Here is a 20,878-nt window from a genome sequence, read left to right as displayed (position 1 = left end):
TCAGGCTGGAGCAGCAGTGGCTTTGCAAGTGGATGGGCCCTGGGGAATTCTGGGCTGCTGTGGTCAAGGCAAGGGGCTGGGCTAGCTGCACAGCGGCACCCCACCCCAACACACACATGCCTGCAGGCAGAGGCACACTCACACATGCAAACGTGCCCACATGTGCACACTCGCACACACGGCCAGTCTCACCCTTTAGACCCGCTCCCCATTCAGCAACTTGGTCCCGATCCTTTTAGATTGGACTCTGGGCTGGGGGGTCACAAGGACAGTGGCCAGGCCAGCCAGGGCAGCACGAGGGAGAGGGGAGGGCAGGGAACGTCACCGGATGCCCCCAAAGATGCAGAAAACTAGGGGGCACGTCCAGGAGGGACGGGAAGAGAGTGAGAGAGGACGATTCATCCGTACGTATTTATTATTTACTGAAAACTGAAAACCAAATAAAAATGGGGAGGGGAGAGTGCAGGGGGCACAGGCCCGGAAGGAAGGTCAGGGAAGAGACCAGAGAGGCAAAGACACAGGCCTGGAAGCCAGAGACCAAGGCACAGCCCGTGCCGCCTGCTGCCTGTGAGGGCGAGGGGTCCACCTGACCCACCACGGTCGTGGTGCCGGGGATGCCCGCCCTTCTCCGGAGCCTGACGGTGCGAGGCCGGCACTTCTGGGGTGGCCGCGTGCTCCACGCTGCCCAGGACCGGATACGAGCAGCCGTGAGCCTTTGCTGGCTGCAGTGCGACTGTGCAGTTTCTCCAACAGGAGCCCGACGCCTCCGCTGCACGGGCACCGCCGGGGAGAAGCTGGCGGAGGCGGACTTAATGTGGATGCCCTTCCTCCTGGGACACGTCTCCGGCAGCCAGGCAGCCGCGGGCATCGAAGGTGGAAGGAGGATGAGCAAAGGAAACATTTCCCCTCCACTTTTAGCAACCCCGCCAGGCACCATAGAGCGCTAGGACGCCAGGGTGGCCCAGGGTGGCCCAGGCTGACCTCACGAACAGCGGTTCCCGTGTCCCGCAGGTGCCTGGGGAGCCCGTTGGGGGGCGGGGCAGGGACTCTCTCCCACGGCTGGCCGCAGCCCCTCCCATCACTCCTCGACCTATTGCCGGCTCCTTCAGGGACCCATGGGCTGTGGTGGGCGCCTACCTGGGCCTGACCGCGGAAGTGTTGAGAGCGCCCATGACTGAGATGCAGTGGTCTGTCATCGTGTCCGGTTGCTCAGCCCCACCGCCAACTGCCCTCCCGGCTCCAGCCCTCCATGGAGGCCACCTGGAAGGCTGGCTGCTCCCCTCCAAGGGGTGGCCGCAATTCAACTCCGTACGACCTTGCAGGGCCCCTGACTGCCCGTTCTACCCCCATCCACCACTGCCCAGGGCCAGGGGTCAGCAACACTGTGTCCCTGGCTTCTCCCCCCGTCCTGGGGCCCCAGCACTCCTGCCTCTCCTTTGCAGGTGTCGGCTGAGGCCTGAGCTGGAGTCCCGCTCACTCACCCCATCTCTGCCCCCATCCACCCAGGCTGCACCCGCTTTGCTTGAAGCTCCCAGACCCAGCTCGAGTCTCCACTCCGACCCCTGGGCCGTATCCACGGGGGTGCAGCCAACTCCCAGGTTCTTGACATTCTCACCTGGGAAATGCTTCTCCAGGCCCAGAGGTCGTAACACTCAGAACCGCTGCTCCTGTGCCCCGCCCTCCGCTTTGAGTCCCCATCCCTCCCGGCAGTGGACCCACCAGGATTCTAGTCCCTGAGCCCCTCAGCCTCCTCCTGTCCTCCCCAACAAAACACCAGCCTGTGTCCTGTTCCAACACCCACCTCCTGGGCACCCCTCACAGCCCCCTACATGGGGGCTCCCTCTCTCTAGTCTGTGCGGCTGGGCACTGCGTGAGAAGGCCACTGAGCCCACGACTTGTGCCATTAGATGGGCAGCCACTCAACCCAGCTGGCCCACACCTCTCCAGAGACCCACGGCCCATCCCGAAGATTTGCCTTCCCAAAGGACTCCACGGGGAGGGCCTCTCTCTCCCAGGAGGTCCGAGGGGAGCCCCCAACTCCTGACCCCACATCCATATGACCACAACCATTGCCCCAGCGATGGAAGAGGTCTGTCTGCACACAACCTCCTCTGCTTCCTAGACCAGCTGCATCCCTCACGGTGAGGCCTCGGCTGGCTCTGGGGTTCCTCCACCTGCGGCCCTCTCTGCAGCTCCTGGGCTGAATCGGGCCTCCTCCATCACGTCCCACGGGGCCTGCGCATCTCCTGTCCTAGGACTCTTCAGACTTGCTCTCAGAGGCTGACGTACCCTGCTGGGCTGTGAGCAGAGCCCACGTCTGTAGGAGCATCGCTGCCTTAGTTCCCGGCACATGCCGCCTGCACTGATCTAGATCCTGAAACAGCAACCTCCAGCTGATGCCTCATGTTCCCCTCTGGTGATCTTCATGGCACCCCTGAGAAATGGGAAAACCACATCCCCTACTTCGTGGATGAGGAAACGGAGGAAGCTGCCCAGGTCCCAGGTCCCCAAGATGGACTGGGATTGGCCAGGGCACTGCCATAGCTGCCTGGGGCTCCCTCCTGGTGCCCGCGCCCCTTCCCTCCTCTCCAAGGAGGCTGCCTGACCCTCGTGGGGACTCGTATTAGGAGCACACTCCACCAAAAGCCCCCTCAGTCCTGTATTGCACAGTGAACAGAAGACCACCTGGATTATGGAGCAAACTTCCCCTGGAAAAGTCAGCTGGATGCAGCACTCGGGGCCCAGGACCCCCAGGCAGTGACTGAATGGGGTTCCCAAAGCCTCCAAATCCTGCCCCCCGCACGCCCTCCACCCTGAGCCCTGCCCAAGCGGGGGACAGGAGGCTGTGCCAGAGCTGGGCAGGTATTTTATTGGAAGTTCACAGATACAAGATCTCTGAGCAGGGTCACAGCTTGGAGGAGGTGGCGTCAGGGAGGAGAGAGTCAGTCCCCAGATGCTGGCAGCCACCTGATCCTGGGAAGCTCCCACAAAAGCCCTTCTTGCTGGGTGTCAGGTCTGAGGGGTCCCAGGAGCCTGGGCGGGGGCACAGGCAGGTAGGGAGGGCAGCCACTGGAAGCCAAGGTGCAGCAGCACAGGAAGAAACCCACGGGCCCCCCAGAAACAGGCGGAGGGCCAGGAGGCAGAGAGGGTGGGCTGGCACGAAGCTCACTGTCCCCTTGCCTCACTGCCGGGTTCCCAGCTTCAGGGGGCCTCCAGCTCCGCCCCCACCGCAGGGCATCCAGCTTTCGTCAGCCACAAAAATGAACCCATCTCAGAGCTTCATCTCCAGGCTGGTGGTGCCTGTTGGGGCCTCAGTAGTCGGTGAGCGGGTACCGCAGGAAGATGAAGACGAGGATGATGCAGGAGGCCGCCAGGGCAGAGCTGGTGATGTTGAACAGCCGAGCGGTCTTGGCGTCCTCCACTGCTCCGTTCAGGTCGTTGAGAAGTTTCTTGTCCCGAACCTGAAGCCAGAAGGAGGAGGTGAGACCAGCAGCCGGCGCCGAGGGGTGGACACAGGCAGGGGCCAGGCGGGAGGGCATGAGGACAGAGGGCCCGTGATAGTGTAGCCCCAAGGCAGTGTCAGTTGCCAATTCCTGATTCCTAACAACCGTGTGGGGCTGCTGCACAACGATGTCCTTGCTGGGTGGAAACGTGCCCTGGATTATGGAGCATCCGGTCAGAAACTTACTTTCAAACAATTTACAAAATAAATATGTATTTATAGAGAGAAAGAAGAAAAGGTGAATATGGTAAACTGTTAACATTGGGATGTCTGGGTGAAGGGTATATAGAAATTCTTTGTAGCTCTTTTTTTTTTTGCAACTTTTCTATAAATCTAAAACTATATAAAATAAAATGGATTGTTAACACTGTACTATATACTTGAAAGTTGCTAAGAGTGGATCTTCAGTGTTCTTACCACCAAAAAAAAAAAAAAAGATAATTATGTAAGATGATAGTAACTAATCCCATTGTGGAAATCATTTCATGGTACACCTTAAGCATATACAATGTTGTAGGTTGATTATATCTCAATAAAGCTGGGAAAATAAATAAATAAAATAAAAGAGGAAGCCGGTCTCAGAGAGAGTTACGTGATTGGACGATGGGGCAATACATGTGTGTCCTAATCTGATTGGTCCCACCTCATTTAAAATTAACTGGGATTCCCTGAGAATACACACTATGCTTGGACAGGAGGCAGCCCTGGGGTCCCTGCAATGGGATATTAAAGTGAAGGGAGCGGTTGGAGCCCAGTAAGTCCTGGGGAGATGCTGGACAGTGGTGGACCAATTTCCAAGATCCTCTGGCTGTGAAGAGGTGTCCCTGGGGAGCATGTCCCCTCATCCAGGCTAGGTCTGAGGAGTCCTCTCTCCTCCGTCCCCTCTCCTTCCACAGAGTCCAGAGAAGTGCAGGTCTGAGCATGCTGCAAGCAGAAAGCAAAGCCTAGGAGGAGGAGGAGGAGGAGGAAGCGGAGAGATGAGAGAGGCAGGGAGAGAAAGTCTCTGCATCAGCAGATTGGTGGATAAATGCATGTATAGATGGATGATGTATGGACAAAAGGCAGGGGGCTGGGTTGGGCAGATAGAGAACACTGATGTCTGGCTGCCCTGAGGGTGGGTTACGCAGATGGACGGGAGAATAGATGGGTAGTTAACGCGGTGGGGACACAGATGCGGTGGGAGTGTGGCTGGGTGGATGGATGGAGGAGGCGAGTGGTGGAAGGAACAGAGGGAGAGGGGAGAAGAAAGAAGACAGAGGTGACTGTCTGGCAGTGGATGGAGGGGGTGAGGAAGGGAAGGAGGAGATGGAGTGGAGTGGAGCTGGGGGACAAGTTGGAGAGACTGGGGAAGGCGCGGAAGCTTGGGTGACTTAAGGCAGATTGTATAGAATGTAGACGTAGAGGGAGGAAAAGAAGCTGGCCTTGAGGAAGTAGGGAAGGGAAGGAGAAAAGAAGAAAGTCTATGCCCTCGTGGAACTTGTATTCTAGTGGTTTTGGAGACAGCCCACATCTTCACTGACTTTTATCTTCCACTGTGAGAACATGATGTATCACCCACTTATTTAGGTCTTATTTGGTGTCCTCATTAAAATAAAATTTTATAATTCTCTCCAGAAGAAAGAGCTATTATATCTTTTGTTAGACTTAGTCTGTTTATTTTGGTTGTCATTATATTGTAAGTGATGTCTAAGATTACACTGCTAACTGATTTTTGCTGGTGTATAAAAGTTCAACTTCTAGAGATTGATTTTGTATCCAGCTAAACTATCATATTAATTATGATAACAGGCCAAGTTTTCTATGTAATGAATCATATCTACTGTAAATAACAGTTCTATTTCTTCCTTCAAGTCTTCATTCTTAGACTCTGTAGCACAGTGGTTAAGAGTACAGATGCCTGGATTTGAATCCCAGTTTTGCCAATCACTGCATAATCTTAGCAAATATTCTCATCTGTAACAGGAAGATAACAATAGTACCCACAGCATAGGGTTGTTGAAAGGAATTAATGAGTTGGTGGACACAAAGTAGTAGCATAGTGTCTGGTCCAAAGCAAGCTCTTATATAATGGAAGCAAAGGCTTTAGAACGATGCTGACTAGCAATGATGTAACAGGCAGCCTACTCTCAGTCTTAATTGTAAAGCTCATGACTTAAGAATGATGTTCATTGTATTATTAGAGGTAGATTGCTGTATTTTTAAAAATCCCCATGAGATAAACATATTTTTTCTCTAATTCATTAACTAGTAAATTATATTCATTGAGCTTTTTCCCCTCATGTTGAAACAAGGCTGATTTATTTAAAAATAAAAATTGGTCATGACTTCCTTGTTGGATATTGGAATGAGGAAAGGAATGATAGAGATGGATGTTGAAAGTGGATGGCTGAGTAACCCATCCATTCATTTGTAAAGGAGATCAGGGAAGAGGAGAACTGGACAGGTGATTTGATGATGGGAAGGCAGGTGGATGATGAGGAGGGAGATATGAACATCCCATGCTGGATGCATGGGACACACAGAGAAACGGACATAGGAATGGATGCTGGATGTAAGGGATGGTTGGATGGATACACGGATGTTTGCCAGAAGCGAAGGACTGGTACACAGATGGATACATGAAACGTGCTCAACAGGTAGGACAGGCAAGTAGATCAATGTCTGAGAATGGGTGCTGAATGGATGGAACAGGCTAGATGGACACATAAAGCTATGCCAGGTGGGCAGGACAGGTAGACAGATGGATATACGAAATTACATTGCATGATGGGAACAGGTACCTAGGTGGTTATAGGAAGGTATACTGGATGGGCGGGACAGGCTGGTAGATGAATTTATGAATATACGCTGGATAATCTGGACAGGTGGATAGATGGATACATGAGTATATGTTGGACGGGTAGGACAGGCGGCTAGATGGGTTTAGAAATAAATGCTGAATTGTTGGGATAGGCAGATAAGATGGATGTGTGAATGTGCACTGAAGTGGTGGGAAAGGTGCATATAGGGATGTATAAAATTGTGTCAAATGGATGGAATGGAGGATAGATGGATATATGAATGTGTGTTGGGTGAATGGGATGGGTAGATAAATGGACAGGAGGGAGGGCTGTTGGGTAGATTATAGTATAGACCAATGCAGGGTAGGTGAATAAGTTCATTAACTCAATCAAGCAATATTCAGTGCCTGCTCTGTGTAGTTGCTCTTCTAGGTCCCAAGTGTATAGCAGGGAAAAAAACAAAGTCCCCTGTCCTCATGGAGCTTACATTTAAGGACACATTTAAGGGAGAGGACATGGAAAGTAAGCACAATAAATAAGTAAAATAAATAGTGTGTTAAATGTGCTAAAAAGAAAACTGAGGGGCTTCCCTGGTGGTGCAGTGATTGAGAGTCCACCTGCTGATGCAGGGGACGCGGGTTCGTGCCCTGGTCCGGGAGGATCCCACATGCCACGGGGCAGCTGGGCCCGTGAGCCATGGCCGCTGAGCCTGCGCGTCCAGAGCCTGTGCTCCGCAACGGGAGAGGCCACAACAGTGAGAGGCCCGTGTACCGAAAAAAAAAAAAAAAGAAAACTGAGGAGGCCAGGGAGCGGAGAGCATTGTGGGAGGTATGATTCTAGCTGGGTGCTCAGGAAGGAGCACATGGAGTATGGACATGTGAGTAAAGCCCGGAAGAGTGTGACAGACTCGGTCATATGTTTATCTGCAGGGAAAGCACGTCTCAGAGCACGAAGCTCTGAGGTGGGGATGAACCTGTGCTCTGAGGAATAACCAGAGGCCAGTGTGGGGAGAGCAGAACCCAGAGGGGAAGGGGAGTGAGACTTATGGTCAGAGAGGAAATTGTCAAGAAGCAGGTTGCGTGGGACTTTGTAGGTGCTTTTTAGCAGAAGAAACAACGGCAGGCTCTGGCGTGTTTTCACCTGGTAATTCTGGATGCTGTGTAGAGAACAGGTTGCAGGGGCAGAGGCTGGACAAAGCAGAGAAGAGGCTGACAGTCCAGGTGAGTGGTCAGGGTGGGTTGCGTCAGGGCAGTGGTTGTGAAGGTGGTAAGAACTGACCTTTTTCTGGATCTATTTTGAAGACACAGCTGACAGTATTTACTGGGATCGGATGTGGAGTGTGATAAAAAAAGAAAGGAATTTGAGATGATTTCCAGGCTCTTTGATTTGATCTACTGAAATAAGGGAGCTGTAGGCGACTCCAGGAGGAGTAAGTTTGTGCGTGGTTCAGTAGTTTGATTTCTGACATGTTTCGCTAGAAATGTCTTCTAAACATAGAGCTGGACATTTTGAGCAGGTAGGTTTTATATGAGTCTAGAGTTCATGGATGAGGTCTAGGGCAGAGACACAAATTGGAGGAGCATGAGCATAAAGATGCTCCTTAGAGCCATGAGGCTGGGTGAGAGCACCAAGGGCGAGAGTGTAGACAAGAGATGAAGAGGACCAGGGACTGAGCCCCAGAGCATCCCAACGTTAAAAGATCTGGGAAGCAAGAGCATCCAGGAAAGGAGGCCGAGAAGAGCAGTCTAAAAAGCAAAAGGAAGGCAAAGGGAAGGAAAGGATGGTGGGTGGGTGAAATGACGTGAAAGGAGGAGGAATAAACATGGAGGAATGGAATGGATAAAGGGATGCAGAGAAGGTGGGTGAAGAGGTGGATGGGTGATGTTGGGCGGAAAAAAAGGAAAAGGAGGAAGGCAGGTGAGTGAACAGACTGATGGTTGGATAGTTGGGTGAGTCAGTCAAAGAAAGGAAAGGAAGAAAAATGGGAGGATGTGCAGATGGATACATGGATGGACAGTTCTTTTATGAATGTGTATCTTCATGGGATGATAGATTGACAGCGTGTGAAGGAAAGGGAGGGAGGATGGTCGATGGGTGTATAGATGAATTGATACCAGCTCAGCACCTGATTACACGAATGGATATAATAAATAATTGGAAGAACGGGGTAGAGGAAAGAAAGGCAGGGATAATATATAAATGGATGAATGGACAACTTAATTTAGAGGTGAATGGAGGGGAAGCAGGAATAAATGAAAGGAAAAGATGGAGAGATGGAAATGTATTGATGGTTGACGGATGATTGGCTGGATGGTGGGTGGGTAGATACATGGTTGTGAGAAGGAGAAAGGAAAGAGAGAAGAAGGGCTGATGAATAGAAGTTTTAATGAATCATTGATTAACTATATCGATAGAAGGAGTTGGTAGATAGAAGAGTGGAGAATAGTACAAAGGAAGGCTGTATGGTTGGGTGGACGAATGAATAAACCAAGAGATGGATAGAAAGTGCAGGAAGATGGACAGAGAGAGGAAGAGATGAAAGGATGAATAGACAGAAGGGTGATGACTACAGGAAGAAGAGTGTAGTGATTCAAAAACGGTGTGAGAAAGGAACTTGATGGTGGCCTCAAGGCAGTTACTTTGTATCACTGTGCCTCCGTTTCCTCATCTGTAAAACAAGGATATTAATTGCACTTATTCATAGGGTTTTGTTATCATTAAATAAAATGCTACATCTAATTAAATAATTAGAAGTTCTTAGAAAGGTGCCTAGAATATACTCAATAATTAATTAATTAAGAGCTCAATAATTAATTGTTGTTGTTTTTTGGTTATTGTTATCTGCTGGCTTGTTGTTACTATCGCTATTACTATGAATGAGTAAGGGGGGGAAACAGATGAATCCAGGGAAGAAAAAGAGACTAGATGGAGGGCTGGGTGGATGGATAAATGAGCAGACTAATGGATGCGGTTGGTGGATAAACAGTGGAAGGAAAGGAAGAAAAAAAAGACAGATGATGAAACGAGTAGAAACATGAATTTAGTAAATAAGTGAAAGAGTGAATATAGGGATGGCTGACAGTATGGAAGTGAAATTCCGGAAGGAAAGAAGATGAACAGATGAATTTTTGGAGACAAAGTGGATGGGTAGGTAGCTGAAAGGGTGGAACCATGAGTGCATGCATTGGTGGGTGGACAAGGTGAGGGAGGGTCTTTTCCTCACAAACCCGCCCCTCCTACAGCCTCCTTCCTCATCTATAAATGGCACCTCCCTTCTTTCAACTGCTCAGATGAGTATCCTTGGAGTAATCTTTGGATCTTCTCTATTTTCCCTCACCTTATGTCCAATCCATCAGGATACTCTGTTGACTTTTCTTTCAAAATATAGGACCAGTTTTAATTCTCCACTCCCACCCTCTGAACCAAGACTTGACTCAGTGAACCGCTTTCAGTTTGGTCTCCCAGCTCCCCAACCCCTTGCATCTTTATAGTCTATTCTTCACTGGTAGCAAGAGCGATCTTTTAAAATGTAAGTCACATAGGGACTTCCCTGGAGGTCCAATGGTTAGGACTCCACGCTTCCACTGCAGGGGGCGTGTGTTCAACCCCTGGTTGGGGAACTAAGATCCCGCAGGCCGCATGGCATGGCCAAGAAAAAGAAGAAAAAAAGTAAGTCACATAATATTGACTCTTCATTTAACATTCATCAGAGATTTCACTTAAAGCAAAACAAAACTCTAACTGTGGCAGACAAGATGTACGTGATCTGGCCCCTCCACCACCTCTCTGGACCCATCTCCTATGCTCACCCCCATTCTAGCCACATTGGTTCCTCAACCTGACTTTGCCTCAGGGCTTTTGCAATATCTGATCCCTTTTCCTGGAATACGCTTTCTCAGAAAGATGCATTTATGGCTATTGCATGAATTAATTCAGCTTTACACTCAAATAGCATCTCAACAAAGAGGCCTTCCTTGCCTCTATATAAAAGAGCACCCCACATCTCCCTCACCATGCTTTATGTACTCTTCAGAGCTGACATCACCCTCTGACATGCATAAGTGTTACTTTTATGATTGTCTGACACCCCACCAAAATGTAAGCACCTCATGGGCAGGGGCCGTGTGTTGCTTGTCACTTACTAGGCATTAGACAATTATTTATTGCGTGTGAGACAAATGCGTGAAGAGTGGAAGGATGTTGGGAAGTTTGAATGAACTGAAGACTAGGTCACTGACTAGAGAGTTTAATGAGTAGATATGATGGTTATATACAAGGGAGGGATGGAGGGAGAGGAAGAGGCGACAGGCATGATAACCAAAGTGAGGGTAGACAATGAATATACAGATGGAGGGGAAACTGATGGATGGATGTGGGTGAGGAAAGACAGGAGGGAAGAAAAGAGGAGATTAAACAAATCCACAGGAGTGTGTGGGTAAACTAGATAGAAAGAGATGGATGGATGGATTCAGTGGATAGGTGTGTGGGAGGGGATAGCTGAAGGCACTGGGTTACAGAGTGTGGATAGAGGAATAGGACGCTAGAAGAATGTGTGGGGTGAGCAAATGGGTAGAAGAAAAGAAAAAAGGGAAAAGGAAAGGTGAGGATGTGTACGTATGGATGGATGGATGGATGCTTGGATGAACTAATTAGTAATGTACATTGACGGGTAAAAGTGATGGAAGGAGGAATAATGAGTGGATACAAGGAGGAAACAGGGTATATGGGGTACATGGAGTAGGAGTTAGACAGTGGGGTAAATGAGAAAAAGAATGAGAAAGTTGAGAAGAAGAGAGGGGAGATGAATTATTTTCATGAATCACTAGATTAATAAACTGATGGATGGGTAATTAAAGTGAGTAAGGGAAGAAAGAAGGAGGGAACGGGAAATAGAAGGTGGGAAGATGGTTAGAGAGATGTACAACGGGAAAAGGATGGATGTTTAAATAAAGTTGGTGGATATGTGTATTGATGGACAGATGACTGGGTAAAATCATACACAGGGCAGGGGAATGGGGAGAAGTAACGGGAGGTAAGAATGGACATGGAGGATGGATGTAGGAAAGAACCGTAAAAATAATAAAAGAAGGGACTATGGGTACGGCGCTATGCTAACGGCTTTACATGGCATTAACTCAGCTAATCCCCTCAACAACACTCTGAGGTAGTCACAACCCCATTTTTACGAGGAGGAAAATAAGGCACGGATAGATGTAATACCAACTTAAGGTCCCAGGACTCAAACCTATGCTGTAAACCAGAGCCACCATGAACACTGGGTGTATGGCTATGCGGTATACACAGAAGGTGGAAGAGGTGGGTAGGAGGGAGAGAAGATAGAAGAATGGATAAACAGAGTAGGTGGGTAGTTAGATGGATGAACCATTGGAGAGGAAATAATTGGAAGAAGAGGGGAGAAGGGAAGAAGGGAGGAAGAAGATATATATAAAAAGACCCGTGGGAGGGTGGAAAGACGAATGGGTAGGTGGATGTGTTGGGTATGGATGAATGACTTGGTGTATTGATGGACACTATTCTGGGATGAACTGAGAAAGTAAGGGGGATCAGGAGTGAGGGTGGGAGAAAAGTTAAGTGAATAAATGAATGGAAAATAGGTGAAAGTATGAATAGATTCATGGTGAGGAAATGGGTGTGTTAGCACGTAGGTGGATGGATGAATGAAATCAATGGATAGAGTGAGCACAGATGGATAGATGAAAGGATGGGTGGATCGATGGATGGATGTGAGGATGAGTGGATGGGTGGGTGGGTGGGTGGGTGGGTGGATGGATGGATGGATAGGAGGATGAGTGGATGAGTGGATGGGTGGGTGGGTGGGTGGATGGATGGATGGATAGGAGGATGAGTGGATGAGTGGATGGGTGGGTGGATGGATGGATGGATGGATGGATGGATGGGTGGGTGGGTGGGTGGATGGATGATGGATGTATGGATAGATGTAGGCACATATGTATGAATGGAGGGATGGATGATATTCAGAAAGGAGGGAGTGGGCAAGTATGCATATACAGAAGCAGACACTGCATCCTTCCCCCTCATCTATTCTTTCTGCCCCGTCACCGAGAAGTCTCACAGCCTGTGTCCTCACTGCAATCTGCTGCTCCTCTCTGCCACCATCCCTGCCCTGGTTCAAGCCACGTGCCCTCTCGCCTGGACCACCACACCGGACCCTCACTCCTCCCTGCCTCTGGGCTTGTCTCGTCCCCTCCCTCCACCCTGCCTGCAGAGTTCACAGCCCCGACCACCTTTCCCTTCCATGTCCCCCATACCCTTCCCATGGAATTCCAAGTCTTTCACTGCACGGCCTCAGTCTGCCTTTCCTGGACCATCTGCTGCTCCCCACAGAGGATGGAGCCCTGCTGTTCCCGACTGCCCGACCCTTGTGTCTTAGTTTATGAACTCCTGTCCCCTCACCCACCCTTCAAGGCCCAGGGAAAATGCTACCTCCCCCAGCGGTGTCCGGGGCTGACCCCAACCTCACGCCCAAGCTGGGAGTGAAGCGTTCTTGTCCTGAACCGTTTGGTGCGTATTCATCTTCCCATGCGCCCTCTGTCCACCCTCCCATTCCTCCAGCAGCCTTTGCCCCCCAACTTGGTCAGCCCTGCCTTGGGTCAGGGGTGGGCAGCTGTGATCAGGGCGGGGGCTCTCTGATGGGGAGAAAGGTTCGGCCAGAGGGAGGCAGCAGAGCCTTTGGGGGTGGGGGCACCCCGGGCCTCACAAAGGCCTCAGGCTGGGGGCAGCCCGGCGCACCCAGGGAGCTCCCGGAACGGAAGGGGCCAGGGCATTTGGTGAGCTTAGGGAAGGGGTTAAAAGTGGGTCATGCAGGGCCTTGAATGCCAAGATGAGGAGGCTGGACTTCTCCAGACCGGGAAAGGGGAGCCGGGGGGCATGGTGAGCAGCTCCGGCAGACTGCACAGATGGAGAACTGGCCTTCTGTGTCTGTGCCATCCGCAGACACCAGGCCAAGCCCACGAGGCCCCGATCTGCACTGAACGTGCCCCTGGGGGCGGGGCGTGCGGGGACAGACGGGGACAGCTAGGGACACAGCCCTTCTTTCTCACCCACCGAAGGCCAGCCTCCGCCCTGCTCCTGTGCTTATTTGAATGTTGTTTTGTTTTGCTGTGTTTTGTGAACGGATGAGGAAATGGGCTCAGTGAAGCGAGATCACTGCTTTTAAGAGGCCACGCGGGGAATTAGCCAAGGCCTCCTGACCCCAAGGCCATCAGGTGCCCTTGGAAGTGCCCAGGATGGGCTGCAAACGATGTAGGGTGCAGCAGCCCAGGAGACGTACAGCTGGAAGGACAGATGGACGAATTCCCAGGCGTGGGAGCCTGTGCCAGCCATGTCTGTCCTCCCCTCTGCCCGGGACAGAGGCAGCTCACCTTGCTCGCCCCTCCCAGGGAAGCCCCAAGCCTTTCTGCCCTCGCTGATGCCCAGGACGTACGTGAGGGAGCAGCTGGGCTGCAGGCACAGTGAACCCCCTTCTGTCTCTAGAAGCACCAACTCCCACCCCGCACTGCAGAGCGGATCCTGAACCATTCAGAAATCTGTGACCTACCTACAACCCGCAGCAGATGGGCCTGCCCTGTGCCAGCCAGCTGCCCACGGCAGCACACGCAGCCGGACCCAGGTCCACAGGCTACTCGTGGGGCCAGGCAAGAGGGCCCAGGGAGGCAGAGGTGAGGCTGGCCTGGGGGCTTCACCCCCAGTTCCCAGGGAGCCCTGCACGCACACACAATACACACAATTACACACATGTACACTCACATCCACATACTCATGCACACACATCCACAATGCATTCTCGCACCTATATGCAGGCATATGCTCGTGCACACACGTGCAACACACATATGCACACCTATGCATTCACACTCCCACACAATTACACACACATGCATGCTGACACCTATATGCATGCACACACAATACACACAATTATACACATGCACACCCACACCCCTATATGCATGCTCGCACACACACGTGCACTCACACCCACACACACTCATAGCTACAAATGCACTCTCAGGCCTACACAACTCACGCACACACACACACTTACACATGCATGCTCACACTTATATGCAGGCACACACGCACACAATGCAACACACTCATGCACACGTGCACACTCACACACGTGCCCACACTCACGCACACTCAATGGACACAGTGTCCATGTGGTGGAGCCCAGGGCTGGGTACACAGGCCTGGGTTTGAAGGCGGTGGGTGATCGTGACGCCAGTGATGAGTCAGGAGGACAAGAAGACCAGGTGGCCAGAGCCTGTGACGCCAGGGCAGGGGGCTCCGTGCTCAGAGATGCACAGAGGCAGAGCTGTCCCAGCACCTTCCCCCAGGCTAGCCTCTCGGGCCCAGCCCCTCCTCGGCCTCCAGCACCTCCCCCTCCCCCCTACCCCCACCCCCCGCCCCGTGTTCGGCCCCCGCCCCGCTGGGCAGCTGCAATCAGTGAAATGAGCCTGGCCTTGGACACTCAGATCAGGGCTCAGGAAAAGTGATGATCTGGCGAGACGTGAGCCAGGCCCTTCCGGGGTGGTGGGAAGGGAGCGAGTCCACCCCCCCTTCCTGCTGGTTGGGCTCCAGCAGCCCCAGGCTCCTGGGTCCTTACACATCTGCATGGATCTCCCGACCCCAAGTGCGAGTCAATCACAGCTCCCCTGCTGCCATCTCAGTCCATTTCTCTCCACTTTGCCCCCACCCCGGGGGGATGGGGTCCTGTCTGCCTGGGACACTGCTCTGGTCCCAGCCAGCTCCTCTCGCAGCAGCGAGGGGCTTCTGGAAGCTGTATACACTCAGGGCGTGGGGTCTGGCTCCCACACAGCCTCCCCCGGGGACGGACCATCTAGAAACCGTGTGTGAGGGGACGCAGAGCAGTGGCTGGGGGTCAGCGCCCCCGTCTGTCTGTCACGGCCTCCCTCTGAGTGCCTGCCTGGCATCAGGTTCCCTGCAAGGGGCTTGGACAAGAAGGTCTCCAGCAGTGACGTCACCCCTCCTCCTGTCAACAGGGGAAGGATTCCAAGGCCTCTTCATCTCCCTGCTGGCTCCATCCCTATGCCTAGGGGCAGCTTCACCCAGGCCTAATTCCCACGTCCCCGAGTGTCAGGTCCCCACCCCACAGACCAAACTCGCTGTGCAGAGACTCTGGCCCTGAGGACCCCGAGCCCTGACAAGACACCCTGGAAGGTTCCCCAGCTCAGGACAGGATGGGCTGGCTCTCCCTGCCAGCCCCGAGCTGGCTGACATCCGTGTCTCGCTGGGTCCCCAACCATCCTTCTATCCCTCAGCCGCTCCGCTGCACCTGCTGCACCCATGGGCTTCTCTGCGAGGGGGAGGGGCAGAGTGCTGCAGCCAGCACCCGCTTCTCCTGCCCCCCCTGCCCCGCTCCTCCATCCCCACCCCACCCCCGCTCACTTTGAGGGAGTAGGCCAGGGCGATGAAGCCCAGGCAGCAGAAATTGAGGTAGACGAAGTTGAAGATGGACCACAGGTAGTAGTCGTTCACCTCCGTGGTGTCCGGGTAGACCTCGATGACTGTCGTGGGGTTCGTCATGGTCTTCTTCTCTGCTAGGTGCTTGCAGGGCTGGGGGGCGCTGGTGGCCCGCACGCTGTCTGTCTTGCTGCTCTTGGACTCCATGGGGAACAGGGTGGGTGCCATGGGGGGTGAGGCTGAGGGCTCAGGCCCGGGGGCCACTGGAGCCTGCAGGGCGGGGGGCTTGGACACGCAGGCGAAGCAGCCCTTGGGCGAACCTGCGGGGGGCCTCGGGATCCAGAAGGCCCCGTCCAGGGGAACTCGGGCTTCCTGGGTGCCGTCCGTGGTGCTGGCCGGGGCTCCCAGCGTGGCTGGGTACTGGCTGGAGCCCTGGGCCTGCAGGGAGGGGGAGACGAAGGATGAGCCGGGTCCGGATCACCCTATCGGGCCCACCCTGGCACCCTGCGGCGTCTCCCCTGCGGCCCCATAAAGAGCCCCCCAGGACAATCCCCACCCGCCGCAGATGCCAAAGCCCTCACAGCAGCCTTGGCAGGGACGTCGGGGGCTTTTCCTCACTTCGCCATCTGCGCACAGTCACCCACTGACACACAACGGCAGCGCTCCCCCCAGCATCCCGACTGGCACACTCTTGCAGTAAACAGAGCAACCAGCACCCCCAGACAGCCCGGCACACACAGGGCACGCAGACCCACAATGACACAGCCTCAGTCACTCTTTGGCAGAAGAAGCAGAGCTCCCCGGAGCACCTGCGCGCTGCCTCCCGCTGACACATCGGACACAAACGCCAGCACCGCCACCCGGCTCCCCAGACCCCGGCACACGCCGAGCGCTCGGAGACGCCGCCAGGTAAACAACCCCGCACTGTGACACTCACACACACCGCGACACAGGCCCCGACACGATCCCCCGAGGATGAACACGGCGGCCGCTGGGGCTCCGAACCCGCGCGCATCGCCCCCGCACACCCCGGCCCCGAGCGGCGCCCGGACCCCAAGAGCGCGCACTCGCCGCGGGCCACTCGCCCCGTGCCGGGAACGGACGCACAATGACACTCTGCGAAACGAACACTCTCCGACGAGGCTCCCGCGCCCCGCGCCGCCCCGGGGGTCCGCAGCCGAGGCCCCGCGGCCCCGCAGGCCCCCAGCCTGACCCGGGTCTGCCGCAGCCGCCCGGACGGCGCGCCCTCACCTACTGGCGACTCCTCGGCGGCCTGGCCCGACCCAGCGCCGCGCTCCGCGCGTCCTTCCGCCGTCCCGCGGGTGTCTGGCTGTCCCGCCGCTCCGCGTCCCAGCGGCCCGACCTCGGCGCGGGAAGCGCGCGGGGTGGCGGCGGGGAGGGGCGCGGGGTGGCGGCGCTGCCTCCGCAGCGCCAGGCCGGCCGCCGGCTGCAGCCCAAGCCTGACTCACGTTGGCGGCGGCGGCGGGCGCAGCCACCTCCCCGCCCCCTCCCGCCCGCGGGGTGGGGGCAGCGGGCGCCGGCCGGAAGCGGCGACCCTCGGGGTGGCAGAGCCGACCAGGCACGGGTTCCGCTGCAGCGCCAGACCCCGGTGCCCGCGCCACCCGCGTCTCCCGGACACCGCCCCCTGCGCCCTCCCTCTTGCTGGGCCCCCAGCCCCTCGCTGAGTCCTCGCATCTGTCTCCCCAGGGGAGCGCCCCTTCCTCCTTCTGTGCTCCCTCTCCGCTCCCCCCGCAGCTCCCAGGACCGTATCAGAGCCCCTTCCCCTTGGGCGCGGCCCCTTCGCCGCCTGTTGAGTTTCCTGCTCCCCCCGCCTCTGTCCGCACCTCAGTCCTGGCCCTCCACCCAACCCGCAGTCCCAGGCCCGGTGGGTGTCTGAGCCTCCCCAAGCCCCTCCACCCACAGAGCCCAGGTGCCTCCAGCCTGTCCTCACCAAGCGGGTCCTCGTGCCTAGCCCGGCCCCTGTCTGCTCTCCTGTCCCCGCACGACCCTAGACCCGATCCAAGCCCCCTCCAGGGCCTCGGTCTTCCTTGAGTCTCTGGCCCCTCCCAGCCCCCGGGCCCCCAGCTGCAGTCTCTCCCTGAGCAGGGTGCACCTCCCCAGGCCCCCACCGGAGTGCCCAGCTCTGAGCAATCCCATCCCTGACTGAGGCCCCGCCCCCAGGCCGCCCTCACAGCCCTGTCCTTCCTGAGCCCACCCCCGTTGGAGTTCCTGCCCCCATATTTTCCCCAAATCGGACTCACGGGCGCCCAGCTCAGAGCCCCTGGGCTCCACGCTCGATAACGTGGCTGCCCCCCAAAGTCCACTCTTGAAGACTGTGACCCCTCATCTGTTGGAACCCTTTGCCCCTGGGACCAGGTGTCCCTCTCCAAGCCCCTCTGACACCAGTCTCCTTGGAGTCCAGGCCACTCACCTGCCCATGCCTCTCTGCAAGCCCGCCCGTCCCACCCTGTGGATGCTCTGTCCCCCAAGTCCCTCCCCCACCCCCGGCCTCAGCCTGCCAGCCCCCGTCTAGCCCACCTTGCTTTCGTTATCTCTTTGACACTTGCCCCCAAGTGGCTTCCCCTTCCTGCAAAAGTCCCAAGGATACCCTCTGCCATGGAGAAACCCCAGCCCCCCTGCTGCGCCCTGAGTCCCCACTTCACTGTGCAGTGGCCCTCTCTGAGCTGGGTCCTCTTCACCCACCTGCCGGCCCCCATGGAGCCCAGACCCTCCAACCCCGCCACCCCCTGAAGCTGCCCTGCTGTGTGGCAGCCTGTTCCCTCCCTCGCCTCCCTCGAACCCCTGTTCTCCCCCGAGGCTGTGCTCTGAGCCCTTTCTCCCGGGAAGCCCGGCTCTGCTCTGACCCTCTCAACCGGCCTCCCTTCCCTCCACGACCCTCTCTCCTCCCAGCCTGGGTCCTTCTCAGGGACCCCTTCTCCTCGGAGTGCTCGCCTGCCTGTGCCGGGCCCTCTCTGAACACCTCTCCCCAGTCTCTGTTCGCTCTGAGCCTGAGTCCTTCTCTGCACCCCGGTCCCTGGACACGTCCCACCCCCGCTCCAGGCCCCTCCCCTGCCCCGCCCCCACCCCCTGGCTGACCCTGGGACAGCCTCTTTGGGGGCTGGTCAGGAACCCCGCAGCGCAAGAGCTGGCTTTAAGGATGTTGATAAAACCGTCTTCAAGTGGGCGGGGTTCTCAAGCAAAGCTGGCCCCGCCCTGACCACGGCCTCAGCAGGGCCCAGGCCCGGGGCCCACAGGTCTCTGAGGGCAGATGGGGACTGCGGGGAACCAGGGCTCAGTCTCCCTCATCCAAACCCCACTGCCCGTTTCCTTAGGGCCTGGCCTGTGGGCACCAGACCCCAGTCAGGCTGAGTCTGACCTAAGGGACCCTCCCAGGCTTGTGAGTGGCCTGTGAACTAGGCCACCTGGTCTCCCTGGTGTCTGAGCTGGTGTCCCCTGGGCCAGGCGCTGCCCAGGGCTGTACAGGCTGCTGTAAGGGGCCCACGGGCTGGTCTGCCCCTGCGTCCAGCTGGCCCTCAGGCAGCAGGAGAGGGCGCCCGGCCCACAGCAGCCTGCTGCAGGTCGCTGGGAAGGGGCTGGACTCAGGTGGGCTCCTGAGAGCTCAGCCCGAGGCTGGGTGTCCTCCAGGCGGGAAACGCCCACCGGAGCCCACTGGGCTGGTGCTGAGCGGGGCTGAGTCAGCCAGGACGAGAGCCAGTGTTTGGAGCGTCCGAACGCCAGGCCCTGTGCTGGGCTCCTCATCGTGTCCATCAGGCCCAGCGCGAAGAGTTCCCTGTTGTCACCCACCTTCCCTAGACAGAGACTCCAGGCTCAGGATCGGGTCACAGAAGCTGGATCTGAGCCCAGAGTCAGACTGCAGGGTCTGGAGAATCCCGGCCAGCTGAATAGGGCCCTCCGGGGGGCAGCGCAGGGCGGCTGCACTGGCCCAACTCTGGGCAGGACATCAATGCCCTGATGGTCTGGGGGCTAGGCCTGCACTAACCCACACAGTGTCCAGGGGTCTGGGGCATCCCACCACGCTCGTCCCCGTGTTCCAGAAGGGAGGACGCTCCAGCCGAGGGTCGCGGTGAGCAGGGCGAGCAGAGCAGGGGCCCACGAGTCGGTGAGCCCCTGCTGGCCTCGGGTGGTGGGAGGCTGAGGGGGACAGAGTGGAGAGCAGGCCCGGGATGGTCAACGGACAGGGGGTGAGGGGAGGGGTGCGTCCTCCCTGGCAGCCCTGTCCTGCGGGCCTCCCAGGCACCAGCGTTGCTGGGGCTCTCCAGAAACCCTGCAGCCCTGCAGAGCTCTGCCTGCTCCCAGCTCGAATTTCAGGTGCAGAGAACACCGGGCACGTGTTCCTGATCCTCGTAATTCTGGAAGGTGCTTGCTAGGGCTCAGCTCTAGGGTGCAGCCCCCGGGCCCTCTGGGGCCAGGTCAGTGACAGCCACAGCCCTGCTGGCTGAGAAGTCACCAGAATAGCGACAAACGTCACATCAGCCAGACCCCTATACCTGCAGGGGGTGGGTCCCAAGAAGTCGTCCAGAGTTACCCATTCCTGGAGAATCTGCCCCGCCACCAAGTGTTCACAAACTCCTATTCATCCCTCAAAACCCCCTGGCTGTGCAGCTGCTCCTGACCACCCCCGCCTACCCCCACCAAACAGGCCAGACCAGCCAGGAAGTCACTGTGGCCTGAGGGGATTCCTAACTTGGATCCCTGCAACCCCAGGACCCCAGGCTGGCCTGCTCCAGCCTCAGCGTGGCTCACACACAGAGATACACACACAGAGATAGGGCTTCCAGAGGCTGGCGAGGAGGCCCAGATGAGACACAGGCTGCCCAGGTGCCACCAGCCCCACCAGGCCTCTTTCCTAGGCCTGAATCATGTGTGCAGGGGGATCAGGGAACACTGCGGGGCCCCACTGCTGGCGGAACATTCTCCAAGGAAACATGGGGGACACTCACCTGGGCCTGAAAATCATGCCTCCATGCAGGCACTCACGTAAGCAGCCCTGTGCTGGGCCCCACCCTGCCGATCACTGCTCCAGGCCCCCATACAAGCCAGCCCCCCACCAGCGGCGTCTCGGCCAGGAGGCTGGGCCCGGGACAACCCCAGAGGTGCACCTCGGGGT

The 20,878-nt window shown here is 56.1% G+C and overlaps 1 protein-coding gene across 2 annotated transcripts; it reads right to left on the bottom strand.

The window, feature by feature from the left end:
• Positions 1-2,861: 2,861 nt before the first annotated feature.
• On the bottom strand, positions 2,862-16,102 carry IFITM10 (interferon induced transmembrane protein 10). 2 transcript variants are annotated; one of them, XM_081238877.1, is made up of 2 exons: positions 15,736-16,102; positions 2,862-3,461 (listed from the first exon to the last, which is right to left on the bottom strand). In XM_081238877.1, the coding sequence occupies exons 1-2, from the start codon at positions 15,976-15,978 to the stop codon at positions 3,312-3,314; spliced, it is 393 nt and encodes a 130-aa protein (XP_081095003.1). In that variant the 5' UTR covers positions 15,979-16,102; the 3' UTR covers positions 2,862-3,311. The 2 variants fall into 2 exon arrangements, with proteins under 2 accessions (XP_081095003.1, XP_081095004.1); XM_081238878.1 differs by having other exon boundaries at positions 15,826-16,102.
• Between the last annotated feature and the right edge of the window lie 4,776 nt (positions 16,103-20,878).

The sequence above is a fragment of the Mesoplodon bidens genome (assembly GCF_964165515.1).
Source record: "Mesoplodon bidens genome assembly, chromosome: 7".
Lineage (NCBI taxonomy): Eukaryota > Metazoa > Chordata > Mammalia > Artiodactyla > Ziphiidae > Mesoplodon > Mesoplodon bidens.
The sequence above is the reverse complement of the archived record's forward strand: the minus strand, read 5'-3'. Positions and strand labels throughout refer to the sequence as shown.